Below are 21,289 nucleotides of genomic sequence, written 5' to 3'. Positions count from 1 at the left end.
TTGTGGCTGTATTTTGTATTTCATTTTTCTAGTAACTTATTTTTACTCTATTTTATGAAAGTACTAGTCCATGGTGGGTTGAAAATTAAAAAGAAAACTGGTCCTTCACCATGGATAACGTGAAACTCTGATCAAGAATACAGCACGACGGGCTTCCCTGGTGGCGCAGTGGTTGAGAGTCCGCCTGCCGATGCAGGGGACACGGGTTCGTGCCCCGGTCCGGGAAGGTCCCACATGCCGCGGAGTGGCTGGGCCCATGAGCCATGGCTGCTAAGCCTGCACGTCCGGAGCCTGTGCTCCACAACGGGAGAGGCCCCAACAGTGAGAGGCCTGCGTACCACAAAAAAAGAAAGGAAAAAAAAAAAAAGAATACAGCACGTATAGTGAGATGGATGGACCTAGAGTCTGTCCTACAGAGTGAAGTAAGTCAGAAAGAGGAAAACAAATACCATATGCTAACACATATATATATGGAATCTAAAACAACGGCACTGCTGAACCTAGTGGCAGGGCAGGAATAAAGACACAGATGTAGAGAACGGACTTGAGGACGTGAGGTGGGGGGAAGGGGAAGCTGGGAGGAAGTGAGAGAGTAGCACTGACGTATATACACGACCAAATGTAAAGTGGACGGCCAGTGGGAAGCTGCTGCATAGCACAGGGAGATCAGCTCGATGCTCTGTGACGGCCTAGAGGGATCGGATAGGGAGGGTAGGAGGGAGGTTCAAGAGGGAGGAGGTATGGGGATATATGTATATGTATAGCTGAATCACTTTGTTGTACAGCAGAAACTAACACAACATTGTAAAGTGATTATACTCCAATGAAGATGTAAAAAAAAAAGGGGGACTTCCCTGTTGGCGCAGTGTTTAAGAATCCACCTGCCAATGAAGGGGACACAAGTTCGAGCCCTGCTCTGGGAAGGTCCCACATGCCACGGAGCAACTAAGCCTGTGTGCCACAACTACTGAACCTGTGCTCTAGAGGCCACAAGCCATAACTACTGAGCCCACGTGCCACAACTACTGAAGCCCGCGCACCTAGAGCCCATGCTCCGTAACGAGAAGCCACCACAATGAGAAACCCACGCACCGCAACAAAGAGTAGCCCCTGCTCGCCGTAACTAGAGAAAGCCCACGTGCAGCAACAAAGACCCAATGCAACCAAGAGAAAAAAAAAAGGAAAAACCCCATTAAAAAAAAAAAGAATATAGCACGGTTAGTCACAAAAAGGTTGAAAAATACAACCTTAAAGAAAGATAGTAAATGAAAGATTCCAATACACATCTGATTAGAGCCAAAGGGGAAAAATAAAGGAAACTAATACAGAGATAACTGAAGAAATAACGGCTGAGAACTTTCTACAACTGAGGAAATATAACAATCCACAGATTCAAAGTGAATGGCAAAAAAGACTGATAAAAAAAAAGAAATCTATACTTGGACCCCTGGCAGTGGAATCACTGAAAAAAAATCAATGTCATAGTCAAAATCAGAAAAGTGGCCAGAAATCGCCAACAGTACTTTCAAAAAGAATGAATCTGGGGACTTCCCTGGTGGCACAGTGATTAAGAATCCGCCTGCCAGTGCAGGGGACACGGGTTCGAGCCCTGTTCTGGGATAGATCCCACATGCCGTGGAGCAACTAAGCCCATGCGCCACAACTACTGAGCCTGCGCTCTAGAGCCTGTGAGCCACAACTACTGAGCCCGTGCGCCACAACTATTGAAGCCCACGTGCCTAGAGCCCGTGCTCTGCAACAAGAGAAGCCACCTCAATGAGAAGCCCGCGCACCCAACGGAGAGTAGCCCCAGGTCGCCGCAACTAGAGGAAAGCCCGCGCGCAGCAATGAAGACCCAACACAGCCAAAAATAAATAACTAAAATAAATTTTTAAAAAAAGAATAAGAATGAATTTGGCTTCTCAATACTAATGGAAGTCAAAAGGCAATGAAATACTTATCTTCAATGTACTAAAGGAACACAAAAATCTACAATTAGATATTCAGTGATTATCTTTCAAGAAAGAGGGCAAATGAAGACATTTTCTAGATAAACAGTTTGCCACCAGCAGACTCTTATTAAAGAAAATTCTAAATGATGTATTCAAACAAGGTTTTGACCTCTGATGGAAAGTCTGAGATGCAAAAAGGACTGAAGAATAAAATGATAAATACACAGATAAATCTAAATGGTCATCAACAGAATAAAACAGTGATACTGTTACGGAGGACTTAGAAAGGTTGGAATTCAGATACTTAGCGACGGAGGGGTCCGAAGAGGTGGCAGCGGCAGCCTTCTTTTGCTGAGGTACGATTGACATAAAACATTATATAAGTTTCAGGTGTACAACGTAATGAGTTGATATTTGTTATGTACTGCAAAATGATCACCACAGTAAGTCTATAGTTAATAGTTAATATCCGTCACCATACACAGTTACAAAATTTTTTTTTCTTGTGATGGGAACTTTGAAGATCTACTCTCTTAGCGGCTTTCTAATATTCAATACAGTATTATTAACTATAGTCACCATGCTGTGCATTATGTCCCCATGACTTACTTATTTTAACTGCAAGTTTGTACCATTGGACTTCCTTCAGCCATTTCGCCTACCTCCCCACCTCCTGCCTCTGGCAGCCATTTTTTAAATTAATAGACTTTAATTATTGGGTTTACAGAAAAGCTGAATGTCAAGTACAGAGTTCCCATACCCCTCTCCACCCTCCCCTAGTTCCTCCTATTATTAACATCTTGCAATAATGTGGCACATCTCTTACAACTGATGAGCCCATATTGATACGTTACTGTTAATTAAAGACCACAGTTTCCATTACGGTTCACTTTGTACATTCTATGGGTTTTGACAAATGTTAAAATGCCATGTATTCACCATGACGGTAACATATGGAGAGTTCCACTGTCCTAAAAATCTCCTGTGCTCTGTCTAGTCATCCCCGCATTCTCCCAACCACTGGCAACCACTGATCTTTTTATTGTCTCCACTGCCTTTTCCAGAATGTCATATAGTTAGGATCATACAGGATGCAGCCTTTTCAGATTGGCTTTTTTCGTTTAGTAATATGCATTTAAGGTCTTTCCATGGCCTGGTAGCTCATTTCTTTTTATTGTTGAATAATATGCCATATTTTGGATGTATCACGGTTTGTTTATCCATTCACCTACTGAAGGACATCCTGGTTGCTTCCAAGTTTTAGATATTTTGAAAAAACTGTGGCAGAGTTTTTTTTAACCACCCCAAATTCTTGCATAAAATCATACAGTGCAACCAAGCAGGCAAAATCAAATACCCATCGCCAACATCTACAACAAAATTAGGTGAAAATGTATCCCCACAGACACGTGAGCATATAGGAGAGCCCACCAGCAGCCACAGGCTCGTGTGCTATCAGTGTCTGGGGGAAGAAGGCAGAGAGGAACAACGGGTGTCCTCTGGAGCTGAGAACTCTGAGACAACCAGTGAGCCGGGTGAACCCACCTGAGAACAGCGGCTGAAAGCAGAAGGGGTCTGTACCCCACAATGGATGAGGGCACGGAGTCCGCAGCCAAGACTGAAGGGGCCCTGGGAACCCTCAAAATTCAGCAGCCGTAGCTTCCTTCCAGAACTAGGTCACACTGGTGAGAAACTGCTGGGAAGAGAATCCAGACTGAACAGCAGAGGGGCAGGAGAGGAAATGGAAAAAAATACTAGCAGGGGAAGAGAACCAAATCAGGGCTCTCAGGAGGTAAGCCAGCACATTTTAGAAAGTTTCACAAAAATAACCGAAGCGAGAGCTCTAGAGCCCAAGCTCCTCTTCTCTAATTTCACACACACACGAGCCTCAGGAGGGATCAAAGCCAAGTCCTGCGTGGAGTTCTTATAAGGAAGAAGCGAAAAGGAACTCAACGACACCTACGCAGCAGTAAGAGCATGACAGGGAGACATCCCACAAAGACATAAAAAACTACAGCCTAATGTTTCAAGGTGAGACAAAAGACATTAAAGGAAGAGCATAATGTCAAAGGACTACATGAATATTAATAGGAAAACTCAGAAATAGGTAATACCTCTGTAAAGAATTAAAAACAAAGAAAAAATAATTTCGGAAATGAAGATTAACTGAAAAGAATACAAGAGCAAATAAGCACAACATAAAATGCCTTACAGGGAATAGTACATAAAAAAGAGAAAAAAATTAAATAAAAAAGGAATGATAGGGCTTCCCTGGTGGCGCAGTGGTTGAGAGTCCGCCTGCCGATGCAGGGGACACGGGTTCGTGCCCCGGTCTGGGAAGATCCCACATGCTGCAGAGCGGCTGGGCCCGTGAGCCATGGCTGCTGAGCCTGCGCGTCCGGAGCCTGTGCTCTGCAAGGGGAGAGGCCACAACAGTGAGAGGCCCGCCTACCGCAAAAAAAAAAAAAAAAAAAGGAATGATAAAAACTCAGAGGGAGACAACAAATATAAAAACAGGCAAAGAAGATTCAATATTTATACAATAGGAGTCTCCACAGGAGTAAACGAAAGCAAGGGAACAGAACAAATCCTCAAAATAATAATCCAAGAAAAAGAGATTTGGTACTACATATTTAAAGAACATAGCATGTATGTGGGAAAGTCAACCCAGAATGATATATTCTGAAATTACTGGACTTTAAAGAAGAAAAAAACCTGTTCAGGCATCAAAGCAAACAGACCAAGTAACTTGTAAGATAAAGAAAATTAAACTGACATCAGAGTCTGACAGCAGTGCTTTATTACAGAAGGAAGTGGAGGAACATCCTTAAGATACTCATGAAAAGAAAACATGAACCGAGGACTTTCTATCCAGACATTCTTTGAAGTCTGAAATAAAAGTCTCCTAGAGAGGAAGCTTCACACCAAAATAATGAGGAGTATCAGCACAGAGACTGGAGGTGAGCCTCAGCTGTATATTCCCGTGGAGAACGAGTGTAAACAGGGATGGGAGGGAGAGAATACAGTTTGTCACGACTATGTGCTCTGAGAATGAAAACAGAGTTAAACTATAAAAAAGGGGGAGAGGGAAGGAAATGAAAAGATGCAAAAATTTTAACCTTTCAGTCGTCATACTGGTCACAATGTTGGTATTATTTTTCTGAAAATACACTGTGTATAATGTGGGATAAAGTAAATGAATAATTATCTGGTATTTAAGTTCTATTTATTATCGCTGATGTCCTTGAGAACCAAAAATCTCAGTGTGACAAAAAGGAGATATAAGACAAGTTAAATAAATGCCTACAAACCTGCATTTGAATGGAAAATATCAGTATGAACTCCTGATGTGCTATATCCTGAAAAAACCTATTTTCTAATTTGGTCTACTAAAAAGTCCTGTAAACAGTGACCATTCCAATAGCAACGAGAATCCTAGCACCCAGACTGTGATCTTGAAATATCATTCCCCACTAAAAGGCAGGATTTCTTGGACAAATGACTGATTCTAAAACCTATACAGAAATGAAAAGAGCCAAGGCAATTCTGAAGAAAAAGCTGAAGGACTTACACTACCAGACACCAAGACCTCCTAGGGTGTGTTAATGTTCTCCCGACACAGCTCAGGCAGCCAGGGGAACAAAACAGAGCCCAGAAACGGGTCGCACAGTTGATGGTACTTTATTTACAACAAAGATAACACCACAATGAGTGAAGGGTGACCTTTTCGACAAGGGTGCTGTGCCAGACGGAGAGCCACACGGGAAAGGAACTGTGACCTCTAGCATCACAGCAGACACAAAACTTAACTCTACCTAGACTGTACAGTCCAGTGCGAAAGGTCGAAGAAAGTTTTAGGAAAAAAGACATAAGATAACATCTTCACTACTCTGTGGGAAGCAAAGATATATTAAACAGATCAAAGTACTCTCAAAGTGCTAACGCCTTTGAGAGTGAAAATTCAAGATAAAAGAGTAGAAGAAAATGTGCAATTCCCATATCTACAAAGGACCTATATCTGAACTCCTACAAATCTATTTTTTAAAAAATCTTACAACCTAGTAGAAAGAAGGGCCCAAAGACTTAAACCAGAACTTCACAAAATAATACATCTGAGCAGACGATAAACCTACAAAGAGATGCTTAACTTCATTCATCATCAGTTAACTTTGAAACCAGCTCACCAGAATGGCTAAAATGAAAGCCAAACTATAGTGGAACGAAGTATTTGCAAGACATATATAACCAACAGAGAGTTCATATCCAGAATAAAAACTCTTTAAAAAAAATTAAGAAAATGGCAGTCCAATGGAACAGGGCCAATAAACATTTGTAAAAGCACCTGACCTCGTAACAGAAGTGCAAATTAAAACAACAGTGAGGGGCTTCCCTGGTGGCGCAGTGGTTGAGAGTCCACCTGCTGATGCAGGGGACACGGGTTTGGGCCCCGGTCCGGGAAGATCCCACATGCCGCAGAAAGCTAGGCCCGTGAGCCATGGCCGCTGGGCCTGCACGTCCGGAGCCTGTGCTCCACAATGGGAGAGGCCACGACAGTGAGAGGCCCGCGTACCGGAAAACAAAACAAAAAAACAAAAAAAACCCAACAGTGAGATACCACAATGAGGTAGCACGGTACTGGCATAAAACGGGCATATAGATTGATATGATAAAACTGAGAGTCCAGGAATTAAAGTTTACATTTATGGTCAATTGGTTTTTGATAAGGATACCAAGGAAACTCCATGAAAAAACAACTTCTGCAACAAATGGTGCTGGGACAACTGGATATCCATGTGCAAAAAGATGAATTTAGACTTCTACCTCACATTACACAAAAAATTAACTTGAAATGGATCGCAGGCCTAAATATAAGAACTAAAACTAGAAAACTTCTAGAAGAAAACACAGGAAAAAAACCTTTGTGACCTTTAGTTAGGCGAAGAGTTCTTGGATACAACATCAAAAGCGAGATCTATAAAAGAAAAATGTGATAAATTAGACCTCATCACAATTCAAACTTTGGGGGCTTCAAAGACACTATTAAAGAGTGTAAACAGTCAAGACAAACTGGGAGAAAATATTTGTAAATAATATACCTGATAAAGGACTCATATCCAGGTTACGTAAAGAATTGGCATAAGTCAGCAACAAGGAGATAATTTAAAACTAGGCCAAAGATCTGACAGACATTTCATCAAAAGAGACATACAGGGACCTCCCTGGTGGTCCGGCGGTTCAGACTCCACGCTTCCACCGCAGCGGGCACAGGTTCGATCCCTGGTTGGGGAACTTGGATCCCACACGCCACGCAGCACGGCCAAAGAAAACCCCACAACACACACAAATGGCTAACAGGTACATGAAAAGGTGCCTAATATCTGTAGCCAGTAGGGAAATGCAAATTAAAACCATAAGGAGATAGATACCAGTACACACCCGTAAGAAAGACTATAATCAAAAAGACGATGACAAGTGTTAGCAAGAATGTGGATACATCGGAACCCCATACCTTGCTGGTGGGAACTTAAAATGGTCTGGAAGACAGTTCAGCAGTTTTTTTAAAAAGCTAAACATAAACTTACCACACAAGCCAGCAGTTCCACTCCTAGGTATCTACCCAAGAAAGATGACAATATATGTTCAAATAAAGACTTGGGGCTTCCCTGGTGGCGCAGTGGTTGAGAGTCTGCCTGCTAGTGCAGGGGACACTGGTTCGAGCCCTGGTCTGGGAGGATCCCACATGCCGCGGAGCGGCTGGGCCCGTGAGCCACACCTACTGAGCCTGCGCGTCTGGAGCCTGTGCTCCGCAACGAGACAGGCCATGACAGTGAGAGGCCCGTGCACCGCGATGAAGAGTGGCCCCCACTTGCCACAACTAGAGAAAGCCCTTGCGCAGGAACGAAGACCCAACACAGCCAAAAATAAAAATTAATAAATTAAAAGAAGGCTCAACATTTAAAAAAAACAAAAAAACAAACAAAAAAAGCAAAGACTTGTATTCAAATGTTCAAAGCAGTGTTATACGTAATAGCTAAAAAAACAACTCAAGTATCCATTAATTGCTGAATGGATAAATAAAATGTGCGATATTCATGTAATAAAGAATATTATGCAGCATTAAAAAGAAACAAACTACTCCAAGTAGATGAACCTCAAAAACATTACATTAAGAGTCAAATGTAAAAGACTACATATTGCCGATTTCATTTATGTGCAATGTCCAGAAAAGGCAAATTTAGAGGCAGAAAACAGATCATTGGTTGCCTGGAGCTGGGGATAGGAGTGGGGATTGATGGCAAATGGGCATAAGGTAATTTTTTTGATGGGTGATGGAAATACTCTAAAACTGTATTGTGGTAATGGTTGCACAACTCTACATATTTATTGAAATCATCAAAATTTCCAATTACAGTTAGTGAATTTTACAGTACGTAAATTATGCCTCAATAAAACTCTTAAAAAAAGGCTATGATTTGAAAAAAAGAAAAGAAAATCTATGGATAGAGCTGAAGTTATACTCAGAGGAATACATGGCTTTAAGTGAACTCTGTATTTAACTTAATAAATGAGGAAAACAATAAAATAAAACAAAACAGGGTAAGTAATTAAGATAAAAGTGGAAGTGAAATATATTGAAAACAAAATAATCAAAAGAATAAATGAACTCATAAGGAGACATCACCACCACAGAGGTAAAAGAAATTAAAAGATTCATTAAAGAACACAACGTACCACTCAATACGTGACCTACCCTACTCTAAACTGACCTAACGTGGAAGGAATCTGCAGATTGATCACTGAGCAAAGCACTAGGCCCAGCTGAGTTCTAAAGCAACCTTTTCACCCTACGTCATGTACTGTAAGATGTATCTGTTATTCCACATTTGGTTTTTGCTAAAATCGGGTGCATTTTACAATCCCTGTCATCAGATGGCAGCATGAGAGAGTGGCATAAAAATGTACAGACTATCCTCAGGAAAGATCACAAAGTGCCAGTATCAACACATTTTAGATCTGACAAAATACAGTAGTACAAAAAAGGAAGAGAACTACGGCCCAGCTTCACACAGTAGATATGAAAGCAGAGATTAACGAAAATTAATAAACTGAACCCAGCACGTAGAAAAGTTATAATATACTGCGACAACATTGAGGTTTATCTCAGTAATGCAAGGATAGCTCAAACCCAGAAAATCTATCAACACAGCAATTATTAAATTAACATCTTAAGGAGAAAAGTCATATGGCTGATAAAATTCAGCAGCAGAGCTAGCACAAGACCAACCGGCCAGGGTGGTACTGGTAAGAGCCACGCAAATGTGAACCGTGGAGCAGTAGCAGGCTGGGTGAAGGCGATTTACCAGAAACCAAGGGCCATTTTCACATGAAATGAGGAAATGCTGAAGCCTTTCACCAAAATGGGAGGTTAGCAGGGAGACCTGCTCTCACCTCTGTTATCTCTGTGTTACTGGTCCTAGCTAACGGCATAATAAAATTAAAACCACCAGTGTGTGTTGGTATAAATATTGGAAGAGAGATAAAAGTATCTAGTTAGAAATGACAGGACTATATATGCAGATGCTAGTAAAAAATTACTAAGATCAGTAAGAAAATTTGATAAGGTGACAGAATAAGAAAATATTGAAAAAACCAACAGTATTTCATTAGATTGGTAAGAACTAACTAGAAGTAGAAATGAAAAAAATATAACCCCATCACAAGAGTGACAAAAACTATAAAGCACTTAGGAATAAATTTAATGCAAAGGTAAAGAACCCCAAGAAAATCATAAAACCTTATAAAAAGTCAGAAAACAAGACCCGAAAAATGGAGGTGATGCACCAGGTTCCTAGATGGAAAAAGAGTAACATAAAAACATGAATCTTCCCCCAGTTAATGCAATTCCAACCAATTCCTTTTTTTTCCTGAACCAGACAAAATTACTTTCACACATGCATAAAGAGGCACCAGTATCTTGGAACAGCCAAGAAACATGCACCAAACAAGGCCGGTGAGGGGCACGCCTCGACCAGCGTGAAATTCTGGATATGTGGGTGTGCTCCTTTGCCTGGCAAAGCACATCCCTGATGGGCACTAGGGACAGGGCCTGGACCCTGAAGGCTCAGCAATAGCTACGGGAAGCCTTTTCCACCCCAGACATTTGAGTGTTCCGGCTGGGCCTCCTCGGGGCACTGGGGAGGAGTTACAGCAGGCCGGTGGGGGAGGGTGCTGGCCCCGGCAGAGCAGGCTCTTGGTTTTGTTTGATGTGGTCCCCCCCGAACCTAGAGCAGGGCCCGTTTCCAGGTGTCCCACACAATATCTGATGAATGAATGAATAGCATCAGAAAGGTATGGACTATCTGGGAGGGGGAGACTCCTCAAAAATGACCTAGCATGCATGTCATCTACTACAGAGCTAAACCAAATGTAAGCCAGATACAAACTCTGCAAAATGCAGCGAGAGGAGAGCCTGGATTCCTAGCAAGTGAGGGGCCAGAAATGCATCCGTGAATCCACAAGTCCCTCCCTCTATCCACTACTCCAGCCCTCCACCCCTCCCTCTCTCCATCTACCCCTCCCCCTGTCCATCAATCCCGGACACCCGCACTGAGCTCTGGCTCTCTGCCCTGCAGTGCGGAAGGCGCTGGAATACACCTGTAGAGATGACAAGCTTCCTGCTCCAAGTTCATACGTGATGAAAATTAACTGTAGAAGACCCACTGCTATGAATTTAAGGTATGAAAATTGTCTGATGTTTCATTACACTAGTCTTATATTTTAGTAAACATAAAAGTGTTCAGGGCTTCCCTGGTGGTACAGTGGTTGAGAGTCCGCCTGCCGATGCAGGGGACACGGGTTCTTGCCCCGGTCCGGGAGGATCCCACATGCCGCGGAGTGGCTGGGCCCGGGAGCCATGGCCGCTGGGCCTGCGCGTCCGGAGCCTGTGCTCCGCAACGGGAGAGGCCACAACAGTGAGAGGCCCACGTACCGCAAAAAAAAAAAAAAGTGTTCAGAGGTTCACATTTGATTTTGGGGTCCTTACCCTATTTCCCCAATAAGGTTTTATGTACTTCAAGATCTCCTAGAGGAGCACTTTTAGGGGTTGAACACCCTCAGACGGAAAGGGGTGGCTGTGCGGTTTGGGGGGAAGTTTGAAGCAAAGAGCACCGTCCCCTGACTAGTCTCAAGTAGGAAACCCTGGGTAGAGGTACTCCCCCAATGACTCACAAGGAGAAAGTCCATAGAGGACTATCGTTATAGCCCTCACTTCCCCAACACCAGAATAATGAAGAGCTTCTACCACAGCTTTTACAATTACTCTACTTGTAGTTACTCCTTTCTGAATTTCTGGAGTTCTAAGACAAATGAAAGAGGAGAATTACTTAAAAGAAAATTGGCTAGCTTAATTACAATTAACAGGAAAAGATTTAAAGTCTTTGCTCTGCGTGTGTGTTTTTTTGAAGTGTTTTGTACCTGTAATGTACCCATGATTACATTTTTATCTTAAATAGCTCTGGAATTTGAAATATTAGTTGGTTAAGTTAGTGACATTCAATCTAAAAAAACTGAATAAAGAAAAAAAAAATAACCCTACAGAACTTAAACACAGCAAAGGTACAAGAAACTAGCAAACTATCAAAAGGTTACTCTTTCCCCTAAATGGGGAAACTTTTAACTTTTGAAAGATGAATAATAAAAATTACCTTTTAAAGATGGTAGTTTTTGAAGTTCTCTATTATTGCTGGCGCTACACCTGGAAGAATTTTGCCGTTTGTCTTTCTTCACTACGGGCTGAGGGGCTGGCACTTTTATTTTACTAGATACTGCAGACGGGGCAGCAACAAGGTTGTTTTTCCTGCTGGGAATCTGTTTCCAAAATGAAAACAAAAACAAATGAGTACATCAAATGGTTGTATTTTATAGCACAATTAGCATAGGCAAAAAATACACATAAAAATGCAAGTTTTGGACTTCCCTGGTGGCACAGTGGTTAAGAATCCGCCTGCCAACGCAGGGTACACGGATTTGAGCCCTGGTCCGGGAAGATCCCATATGTCGCAGAGCAACTAAGCCCAAGAGCCACAACTACGGAGCCCACATGCCACAACCACTGAAAGCCTGCGTGTCTAGAGCCTGTGCTCCGCAACAAGAGCAGCCCCCGCTCGCTGCAACTAAGACCCAACGTGCAGCAACGAAGACCCAACGCAGCCATAAATAAATAAATAAAATAAAAAAATTTTTAAATGCAAGTTTTGCTCTGGGATAGTCTCCTTCACGCTACTGTAAACAACTTAACCCTTTATAGTTGCTGGAGCCTGAGGCTACATCCCACCCTACCAATGCTACATTTCAAGAGACTTCACAGATATACCTAATTTCCCGTATCTTCTTTCAAACTTCTTACTTATAGGTTGATGATAGTGACCCTCCAAAGATGTTCACATCCTAATTCCTGGATCCTATGAATATGTTTCCTCACTTGGCAAAAGGGACTTGGCAGGTATGATGAGGTTAAGGATCCTGGGATGGCAGATGATCCTGGGTTATCAGGAAGGGCCCCACGTATTCACACAGGTCTTTGCGAGACAAGAGAAGGCAAGGAGGCAACGAAGCAGAGGTCAGAGGATGGAAGATGCTATGCTGCTGGCTTTGATGACAGAGGAAGGGGCCCTGAGCCAAAGAGTGCAGGTGGCCTCTAGAAGTTGGAAAAGGCTAGGAAACGATTCTCCTCTAGAGCCTCCAGAAAGGACTGGCCAGGCTGACACCTTAATTTCAGCCCATTTCAGACTTCTGACCTCCAGAACTGTAAGATAATGAGCTTGTGTTCTTTTAAGCCATTAAGTTTGTGGTCCTTTGTACAGCACCAACAAGCAACTAGTATAGTTGAATACCTTATAAATGACAGCTTTCCCTGTTTGCCCACATTCAGCCCTCAAAAACCAGTAAAGGCTACAGAAAGGCGCTTTCCTCTTGAGCAATAGGAAATGCTCTTGTTTCTAGCCTCTTTCCTTGCATTCGTCTCCAGGCTCCAGATTCAGTGCGCTCATCTCCAGACTGCTCCGTGACAACTAGGCTGTCCCACGACATGCAGTTGACACGCAAGGTGAGGAACATTGCCAACACTCAAGCAGAGGCGGTGGATGAGTGTGAGGGCACATGCAGCAGAGCCAGGGGGTCCCCTGTCATCCGTGCAGGCTCACGGGTCGAGCCTGCCCAGGAGCCCTGTGTAGCTTGGCTGTGATCGGCCCCAGCAGTGACGGCTGACAGCCAAGGTGAGTGTCCGCTGTCAAGATACTTTGTGCAACACACTCCCTCCTCCCACACCCTCCTGTCTGCCCAGGGATGGACTCTGTATGTGCACACAGGCTCTTTTAAGAAGCCCATCAAACTCGTCCTAGAAACACGAACCTGCCAAGCCCCTTCCGATGACACAGCGCCAAAGAGACACACTGACTTGAGCCCCCAACTATAGGCTCTCATCCTTGAATGGGATTTTTACTAAGAAGTGAGAGCTGCTTTGTTTTTTAATAAGGTGCTTAAGAATATCTGGGAAGAGTTTTCCAAAGTGCCGTTACTGACCCGCACAGACAGGACTCCGAACCGCGAGCCAGGGCCTGGCTCCCTTTTCTCCTGCAGCCAACAGTCCCTTCCTCAAAATGCGCTTTCTCGGGCTCTGACCATGATGTCTGTCCTTCTTTCCACCTAATCATGAAAGCACAGGCCTTTCTTCCTTACAAACACCGTCCATAACTCTCCTTCTCCACGGAATTCCCCACGTGAAAACCATCCTGCACAGCTTTCTCTAGACGCCCCCAGAAAGCCCCAGCGGTTACTCCACAGTCTCCAACAGCCCCTCCTAGGAGACGTACTCGTTTCCAACGTTGTTACATACACACACGTCCTGCACATTGAAGTCTGTTTCCTCTTTATTCTCCTGTAATGCCGAATCCAGGGCTATACACATAATGACCGTGACAAACAGCTGGGTACAAACATGAGCAAAAGCAGCTCCACCGCTGCTCCTACCCAGACAGGAGAATGGACTGTGCGTCTTACCGAACAAAGCTTTTTGCACTAGGACTGGGGGATCTGGCCAATACACAGAGCAGACCGAGTCCAGGGGTATCGACAGCCACCACAGGGCACACGCTGAGGTAAGGCTTCCAACGCCCGGGACAACACACAGTTACCCGAACACCTGCCGCCTCTCCCTCTGGCCTCCCTCCAGAGCGCTCTCCTCGGGACGGGACGGGACGGGACGGGACAGGCACAGTGAGCGTCTAGCAAAGAAAACCTGGCTCCACCACCCCCTCCAGCTTAAGGGCTGTCTCCAAACTCCCGCAACCGACGTCACCACCTCCCTGCTCGGGCTGGGCCTGGCGGCCCGCTCTCCACACTCCGGTCCTGGCGAGGCCCTCCCCGCCGCCCAGGCGTCGCTCCTGGCCCCCTCAGCTGTAACTCCGTCCCTCTGCCCACCCCGAGGGGACGCCCCCGCACAGGGACCCTTAGCTGGGGGTGGGGGCGGGGCTGTCCGGCTGTGACACCGTGCGGGCCGGTTCCCTGAGGGACACGGCGCTGCCCGGGCCCCGACAGCACGCTGACGCACCTCACGGTCGCAGGGCTGCTCTGAGGACGCGCGAAGACGCGCAAGGGAGGAGCTCTACGTGTGGGTGCGCGCGCACGTGCGCATGTGCGTCTGCGTGCGTCTGCGTACGTGGACGCGCGCGGCACTGAGAGCCCGCGTTCAGGCGAGGCGAGGCCGAGGCCGGCGCGGCCCCAGGCGCCTAGGCTAAGGAGCCGCACTCTATCTGAAAGAGCTGGAAGCCATGGAGAGCGTTCGGGCGGGGCGATGACACAAAAAGCTTTCCCTTTTTAAAAGGCTTTCAGGCTCAGGTGTGGAAGCCGAAGGGCCCACAAGAAGGCTTTTCTGGTTGTCTAGACAGGAGGTCAAGACGCGGAAGCGGAGGCGCGTGGATGGGGAGGTGTCTCTGGGAACCCGGGCTCCCGCAGATGGCGGATGGTGGGACAAGTCACCAATGTGGCAGGGGAAACGGGTAGAAATAAGCCCAATTGTGAAGGGGCTGCGGCTGCGGCAGCCGGGTGGCGATTCCACACGAACGAGGCGAGGAGTCGGAACTCACGCATCTCCCGCCCCCTCCACGGCTGCTTTATCTGTATCACACTAACCAGGTAGCTGAAACCCCGTAGCGGCATGCCTTTCCATCAAAGCAGTGTGGTACTGGCATGAGGACAGACATGCAGATAGATCAGTGGAACAGAATTAAGAGCCAAGACCACTCAATGGGAAAAGAACAGTCTCTTCAACCAATGACGCTGGGACAGCTGGATAACCACGTGCAAAAGAATGAAATGGGGGGGGGAGGGAATCCCTACCTCACACATAAACAAAAATTAACTCAAAACGGATCAATGACCAGTCATATCCACGACCTAAATATAAGAGCTAAAACCATAAAACTCTTAAGAGAATACAGAGGTAAATCTTCATGACCTTGGATTTGACAGTGGTTTCTTAGATATAACACCAGAAGCACAAGCAACAAAAGAAAAATCATAAATAAAAATTAATAAAAATTTAAAACTTTTGTGCATCAAAAAGACACACAAGACACTTTTTATTAAGAAAGTGAAAAGACAATCCATGGAATGGGAGAAAATATCTGCAAGTTTTGTAATAAGGGTCTAGTACCCAGAATATACAGGCAATATCAGAGATACTGGAGAAATTCCAGGTCCTGCTCCAGACCACTGCAATAAAGCAAACATCACAATAAAGGAAGTGTTTGGTTTCCTAGGGCATATAAAAGTTATGTTTACACTATACTGTAGTCTATTAAGTGTGCAATAGCATTACGTCTAAAAAAGTGTACATACCTTAATTAAAAAATACCTTATTGCTAAAAAATGCCAACCATCATCTGACGGCACAGGGTTGTCACAAACCTTCAGTTTATTAAAAAAAAACACCAGTATCTGCAAAGTACAACAAAGTGAAGCGCAGTAAAACAAGGTATGCCTGCGTTAAGAACTCCAACAACAGAAAGACAAACACCCATTTAAAAAACTAGCAAAGGGGGCTTCCCTGGTGGCGCAGTAGTTAAGAATCCGCCTGACAATGCAGGGGACACGGGTTCGAGCCCTGGTCCGGGAAGATCCCACATGCCACGGAGCAACTAAGCCCGTGCGCCACAACTACTGAGCCTGCGCTCTAGAGCCCGCGGGCCACAACTACTGAAGCCCGCGCACCTAGAGCCCATGCTCCGCAACAAGAGAAGCCACCACAATGAGAAGCCCGTGCACCGCAATGAAGTGTAGCCCCCGCTTGCCGCAACTAGAGAAAGCCCGCGCGCAGCACCAAAGACCCAGTGCATCCGGGGAAAAAAAACCTGGCAAAGAACTTGAACAGACATTTCTCTGAAGATATACAAATGGCCAATAAGCACATGAAAAGATGCTAAAGACCTTTAGCCGTTAGGCAAACGATGACATAACACTTCACACCCACTAGGGTGGCTATAATTTAAGAAAAAGAGGAAAACAAGTGTTAGGGAGGATGTGGAGAAATTGGAAACACGAGTGCACACAGCACACCAACTGCTTGAGGGCAGGGGCCCTGCTGTGTCCCGTGCTGAACCCCCAGCACCTGCGATGGCGCTCGCACATAGTAGGACCTCAGAACGTACCTGCTGGATGACTATGAGTGAGTGAATCTACTGAAGGGAAGCCTGCAACGTGAAAGAGAATGACCATTCAGCCGGCCAGTCAGGGCGACGGACTTTCTGTCCTAGAACCACAGCCCAGTTTGTCCGTAACCTCGCGGAAAAGGCCCCAGCGCTGGTCGACATTGCTGTGACTTACTTGAAGCCTTGATTGGCCATACTTTGGCACTATGCCAAGGTTGAGCTGGTCCCTCCAACCCCTGCTGAGATCCCTACAGCTATGCAGAGCTTGAAAAAAATTGTCAGTGGTGCTCAAACCGGTAGCTTCAAACAGCTCACAGTTAAGGAAGCTCTGCTGGATGGTTTGGTGGCCACTGAGGTGTGGACGTGGTTTCATGCCGGCGAGATCACAGGCAAGCGTGGCATCATTGGCTATGATGTTTGAAGACCAATCTTTCACATGTGATTATATTTGCTTTATTATTTTGGTGTTCTTGGACCATGTATGAGCAGACTAGTTTTTGAATAAAATAAGGCAATGTGTCAAAAAAAAAAAGGAATGAAGGAAGGAAGGAAGGAGGGAATGAAGTCAGGGAGGGAGGGAGGAAAGAAAGGAAGGAAGGGAGGGAGGGAGGAGAAAGGCCAGATGAAGGGAGGAAGATGACTCTGGGAGAGGGAAGGTTCCCTCCCACTACAGAGCCCATCCTCTCCCTCTGACCACACCGTACCGCGTCCGGTGCGATCTGGAGCAAACCAGAACAGTCCAGAGAGGTTTGCTCTGTGATGCAGGGCTCAGAGTGGATCAAGTGAAACGGGAAAGTACAGACTTCGCACTATTTTCTTTTTTAAACCATGTGTGTTCTGATGGCCCCCCCCACCCCCCGTAAAGATAGATGTCGAAAAAGAAAGACGAGAAGCAGACAGACAAGGTGGCTGTCTCCCTGGGGCCTCTCTGGGTCCACTCCTGTGGGGACTGGCGTGGCCTCCTCTGTGTTTCCGGTGTGGGTCTTTAGAACGTAGGCAGGTCCTGGACCAAGTGGTAAGCAGGGCCTCCTTCCCACCTCACCACCAAAGCCCCTTCTCACCTGCCTCTTTACCCTATTTTACCCATTTCCTTCTCTTTTGCCAATTTATATGTCTTCTTTTCTCTTAAATTTAATCTTAAATTTGATATTTCATATTAAGAAGAGTGATAGCTAACAAAGTTCAGTTCAGTGTGCTCACATTAGAGTTATTTTGGAAGCTACTGCTAGGGTCTAAGGCAGCTCTGTCCAGTAGAACTTTCTGCGAAGTGGGAAATGCTCCCTATCTGCTGTCCAGCAGGGGAGCCATTGGCCACGTGTGGCCACTGGGCACTTGAAATGTGGCTAGCGTGACCAAGGAACTGAATTTCTCAATCTAATGTATTTTTCATTAACTTAGACAGCCGCGTGTGGCTAAAGGCTAACTAACCTCTTCGATGGCACAGGTCCAGCACCTCAGAGCCGCCAGGTACCCACTGCGCAAAGCCAGCTTTAGGTAGGAGCTAACGCCCCTTTAGAGCCATGCTCAAGTTCATCTTTAAAAAACACTTATGATAAAGGAAAACGCAAAGTCTTCCAACTAACAAAGCTTTTCTTCCTCCCCCGCTTGGAGAGTTAAATTTCTAGGCCGGTTCTCTCACTCCCCCAGGTGGAGAAGAAGAAGATGACACTGTCGCCGGCGTTTGGGAAGCAGCCCTTCCCAGCATCGGCCGCTCTCAAACCTGAGGGAGAAGCAGGGCCCGGGGAGTCTCCGCTCCACACGACAGACTGACAGCAAGACGCAAGGCTGTTACCAAAATGCTGGGCCAAACCAGATGGCATCACTCCCTGACCTGGGAAGGTGCCCAACATTCAAGGAAACACTGAAGACTTCCTCGAGCTGCGATCTGTCAGAGGAATTTTCCCTGTGACTTAGGAAAGTGTCCCCATGACATGCAGGTGCAGACTGACTCTCCCAGCTCCCCACATGCAGGGGGAAACCTCGCCACCACTGTGGGGCAGGGCTCAAGCCTTGCATTCGCTCGGAGCTGCTTCCATGAACCGGAACACTTTACATGATTTCACATAAGTCACTGGAAGGACTCTTTCTAGAATTACACATCACGTAACGGAGCTTTTATTTAAGAGGGACAGGGATGCTGACTGATCTTACCTGCCAGCTTTACCTGCTACACACACGCCACATCCAACACGCACTCAGGAACTCCACAATTTAATGGCGATCCTGTGTTTGCTCAGATGCTTTCAAACATCTGATTTCCTCACTCAAAGCTCCAGGTGGCTCTTTACAAGAATGTGCTCCATCTTGTCACATCTATTCAGCAGCTGCAAGTGTGACTGACTGGGGGGGCCAAGTTACTCCCAAGTCTCCTGAATGTCTAAGCTCAACAGATATGACACGTCACAAGTAACAGAAAACAGTTTTTCACGAGTAAGGACAATAGCACACTCTTTATCTTACCAGTGCTTGCACAGGAGAGATGCTCAAAACAAACCTTTCTCTCCCTCTCTCTCTATGTATGTATGTATATATATATATATATATATATATATATATATACACACACACACATATTTCTGTGTGTGTATATACACACATAACTTATAAACATGTATTATGTTCTGCTGAGAAATACTCCCAAAATAAAATTAAAATAAGAAAGACAGGGACTTCCCTGGTGCTCCAGTCATTAAGAATCCACCTTCCAATGCAGGAGACGCAGGTTTGATCCCTGGTCGGGGAACTGAGATCCCTCATGCTGCGGAACAACTAAGCCCGTGCACTCTGGACCCGCGGGCCACAACTAGAGAGCCCACAGGCCACCACTAAGACCTGATGCAGCCAAAAAATAAATAAATATTAAAAAAAAGATAAAGTACCAAACATCATATGGAAACCTTGTATTTACATGGAAACCCTATTTTGAAATGCTTTAATTAGAATAAGGCCTCATGACACTATGCTTTTTACCACTGACCTCTGGTGGTACGTAAAAGCAAACGAAAAACAAAAATAAAATACAGTTGACCCTTAACCAGCATAGGTTTGAACTGCACGGGTCCACTGAGACATGGCTTTTTTTCAGTAAATACGTAGTACAGTACTACGTGGTCCGAGGTTAGTTGAATCCCTGGACGTAGAACCACAGATACGGAGGAACCATGGATATGAAGGACCAGCTCTAAGTTTTACTGGGATTTTTGACTGTGCAAACGGTTGGCACCCCTAACCCCCATGTTATCCAAGGGTCAACTGTACTCTTCTTAAAATTTTACAAAAAAAAATAGAAACATTAGGAAAAGACCTAATACTATAATCTTCTGCTTTGGTATAATGCTATTTATTTGAAACAAATTACACTGAATGAAAATTCTGCATTAAAATTCCCTTAGAGGATCAAAGAGGTGATAAAGCAATAAGCCTCTTAACAAGAGAGACTTTTCTTCTTTCAAATTTACAGTATCAGAAAAAACCCAGCAAGCTGAGTGATTTGAAGCTCTCCTTCTTCCTGAGCACTTTCAAAAGCACCAACAAACACCTCTTGACACCAGGCCCTAATATGTACGGCGTATTAGTGCAAAGACGAATCAAGTTAAAGTGCTGTCCTCAAGGTCTCTGTCTAGTTAGGGAGGCAAATCACAGGTAAATAAAAGCTGTCCAAGGCACTATACATAATAAATAATTGGTGCAGCAAATAACTGCTATTCAAACTGAAAATATGGAAAAAATATGCTCCAAGATGGTGAGAAAAACCTTCCTTTAAATTTTAGAAAAAATGAACTTGAGTTGGAGCTAAAAAGATGAAAGGGTTCAGATAAGCAAGAAAGAGGATGGGAAAAAGTATTCTACAACAGTTCTCAAAGTGGGGTCCCTTAGGCCCCTTCTGGGATCTACTATTTTTATGATAACACTAAGACACGCTTTGCCTTTATAACCATCGTTATGTTGATTTTTCGCAGGCTACCAGACATGTAGTATCAAAACAGACTGAATGCAGATGCAGACTTGAGAGGCCAGCTGTCTTTTATTAAGCCAGACATTAAAGAGATTTGCAAAAATATAGAGCAATGCCATTTTTTCAGTGAACTCTTGCAAATAGTTTTCTCATAAAAAGACTCTATTTATGTTAACGTGTAATGGGTGTGTTGTTATTAGATGAATTAATGCATATTTTAAAAATTTCAATTTTAGTTTCTAATATGAAAAACACCTGAAAGCTACAGCCCACCTAGATGAGAGCTCTTTGGAACCCTCATGAATTTTGATGTCCCTTTTGTTTGAGCAGCACTGCTCTTCTCACGAACACGTGCCAGGCGTGATTCGCAAGCAAGTGTACATGCTCTGTGGAGGGACCTTTCTAGAGCAGTGGTTGCAACACGGGGCCATTTTGCCTTCCAGGAGACACCGAGCAACATTGAGAGGCACTTTTGGTTGTCACCACTGGAGGGGACGGGGAGCTACTGGCATCTAGTGGGGCTGACCAAGGATGCTGGGGAACATGCACAGGACCACAGGGCAGCCCCACAGGTAACACCTGGCCATGGTGCCGAGGGTGGGCTGCTGCTCCAGGGCAGCGGTGTCACCCGTGGGAGACACTCAGGGCCTACCAAGCGTCCAGCTTGTAGCGCAGGG

The 21,289-nt window shown here is 45.0% G+C and overlaps 1 protein-coding gene across 4 annotated transcripts in view; it reads right to left on the bottom strand.

The window, feature by feature from the left end:
• The window catches only part of PPP2R5C (protein phosphatase 2 regulatory subunit B'gamma), a 133,806-nt gene that overhangs the window by 107,063 nt on the left and 5,454 nt on the right, over positions 1-21,289 (bottom strand). For all 4 annotated transcript variants that reach the window (XM_081230331.1, XM_081230333.1, XM_081230334.1 and 1 more), the window contains exon 3: positions 11,657-11,819. In XM_081230331.1, the coding sequence (XP_081086457.1) occupies positions 11,657-11,819 (163 nt within the window). The remainder of the gene's footprint in view (positions 1-11,656; positions 11,820-21,289) is intronic.

This window comes from Mesoplodon bidens (assembly GCF_964165515.1).
Source record: "Mesoplodon bidens genome assembly, chromosome: 3".
NCBI lineage: Eukaryota > Metazoa > Chordata > Mammalia > Artiodactyla > Ziphiidae > Mesoplodon > Mesoplodon bidens.
This window is presented reverse-complemented; position numbering and strand designations above follow the sequence as displayed.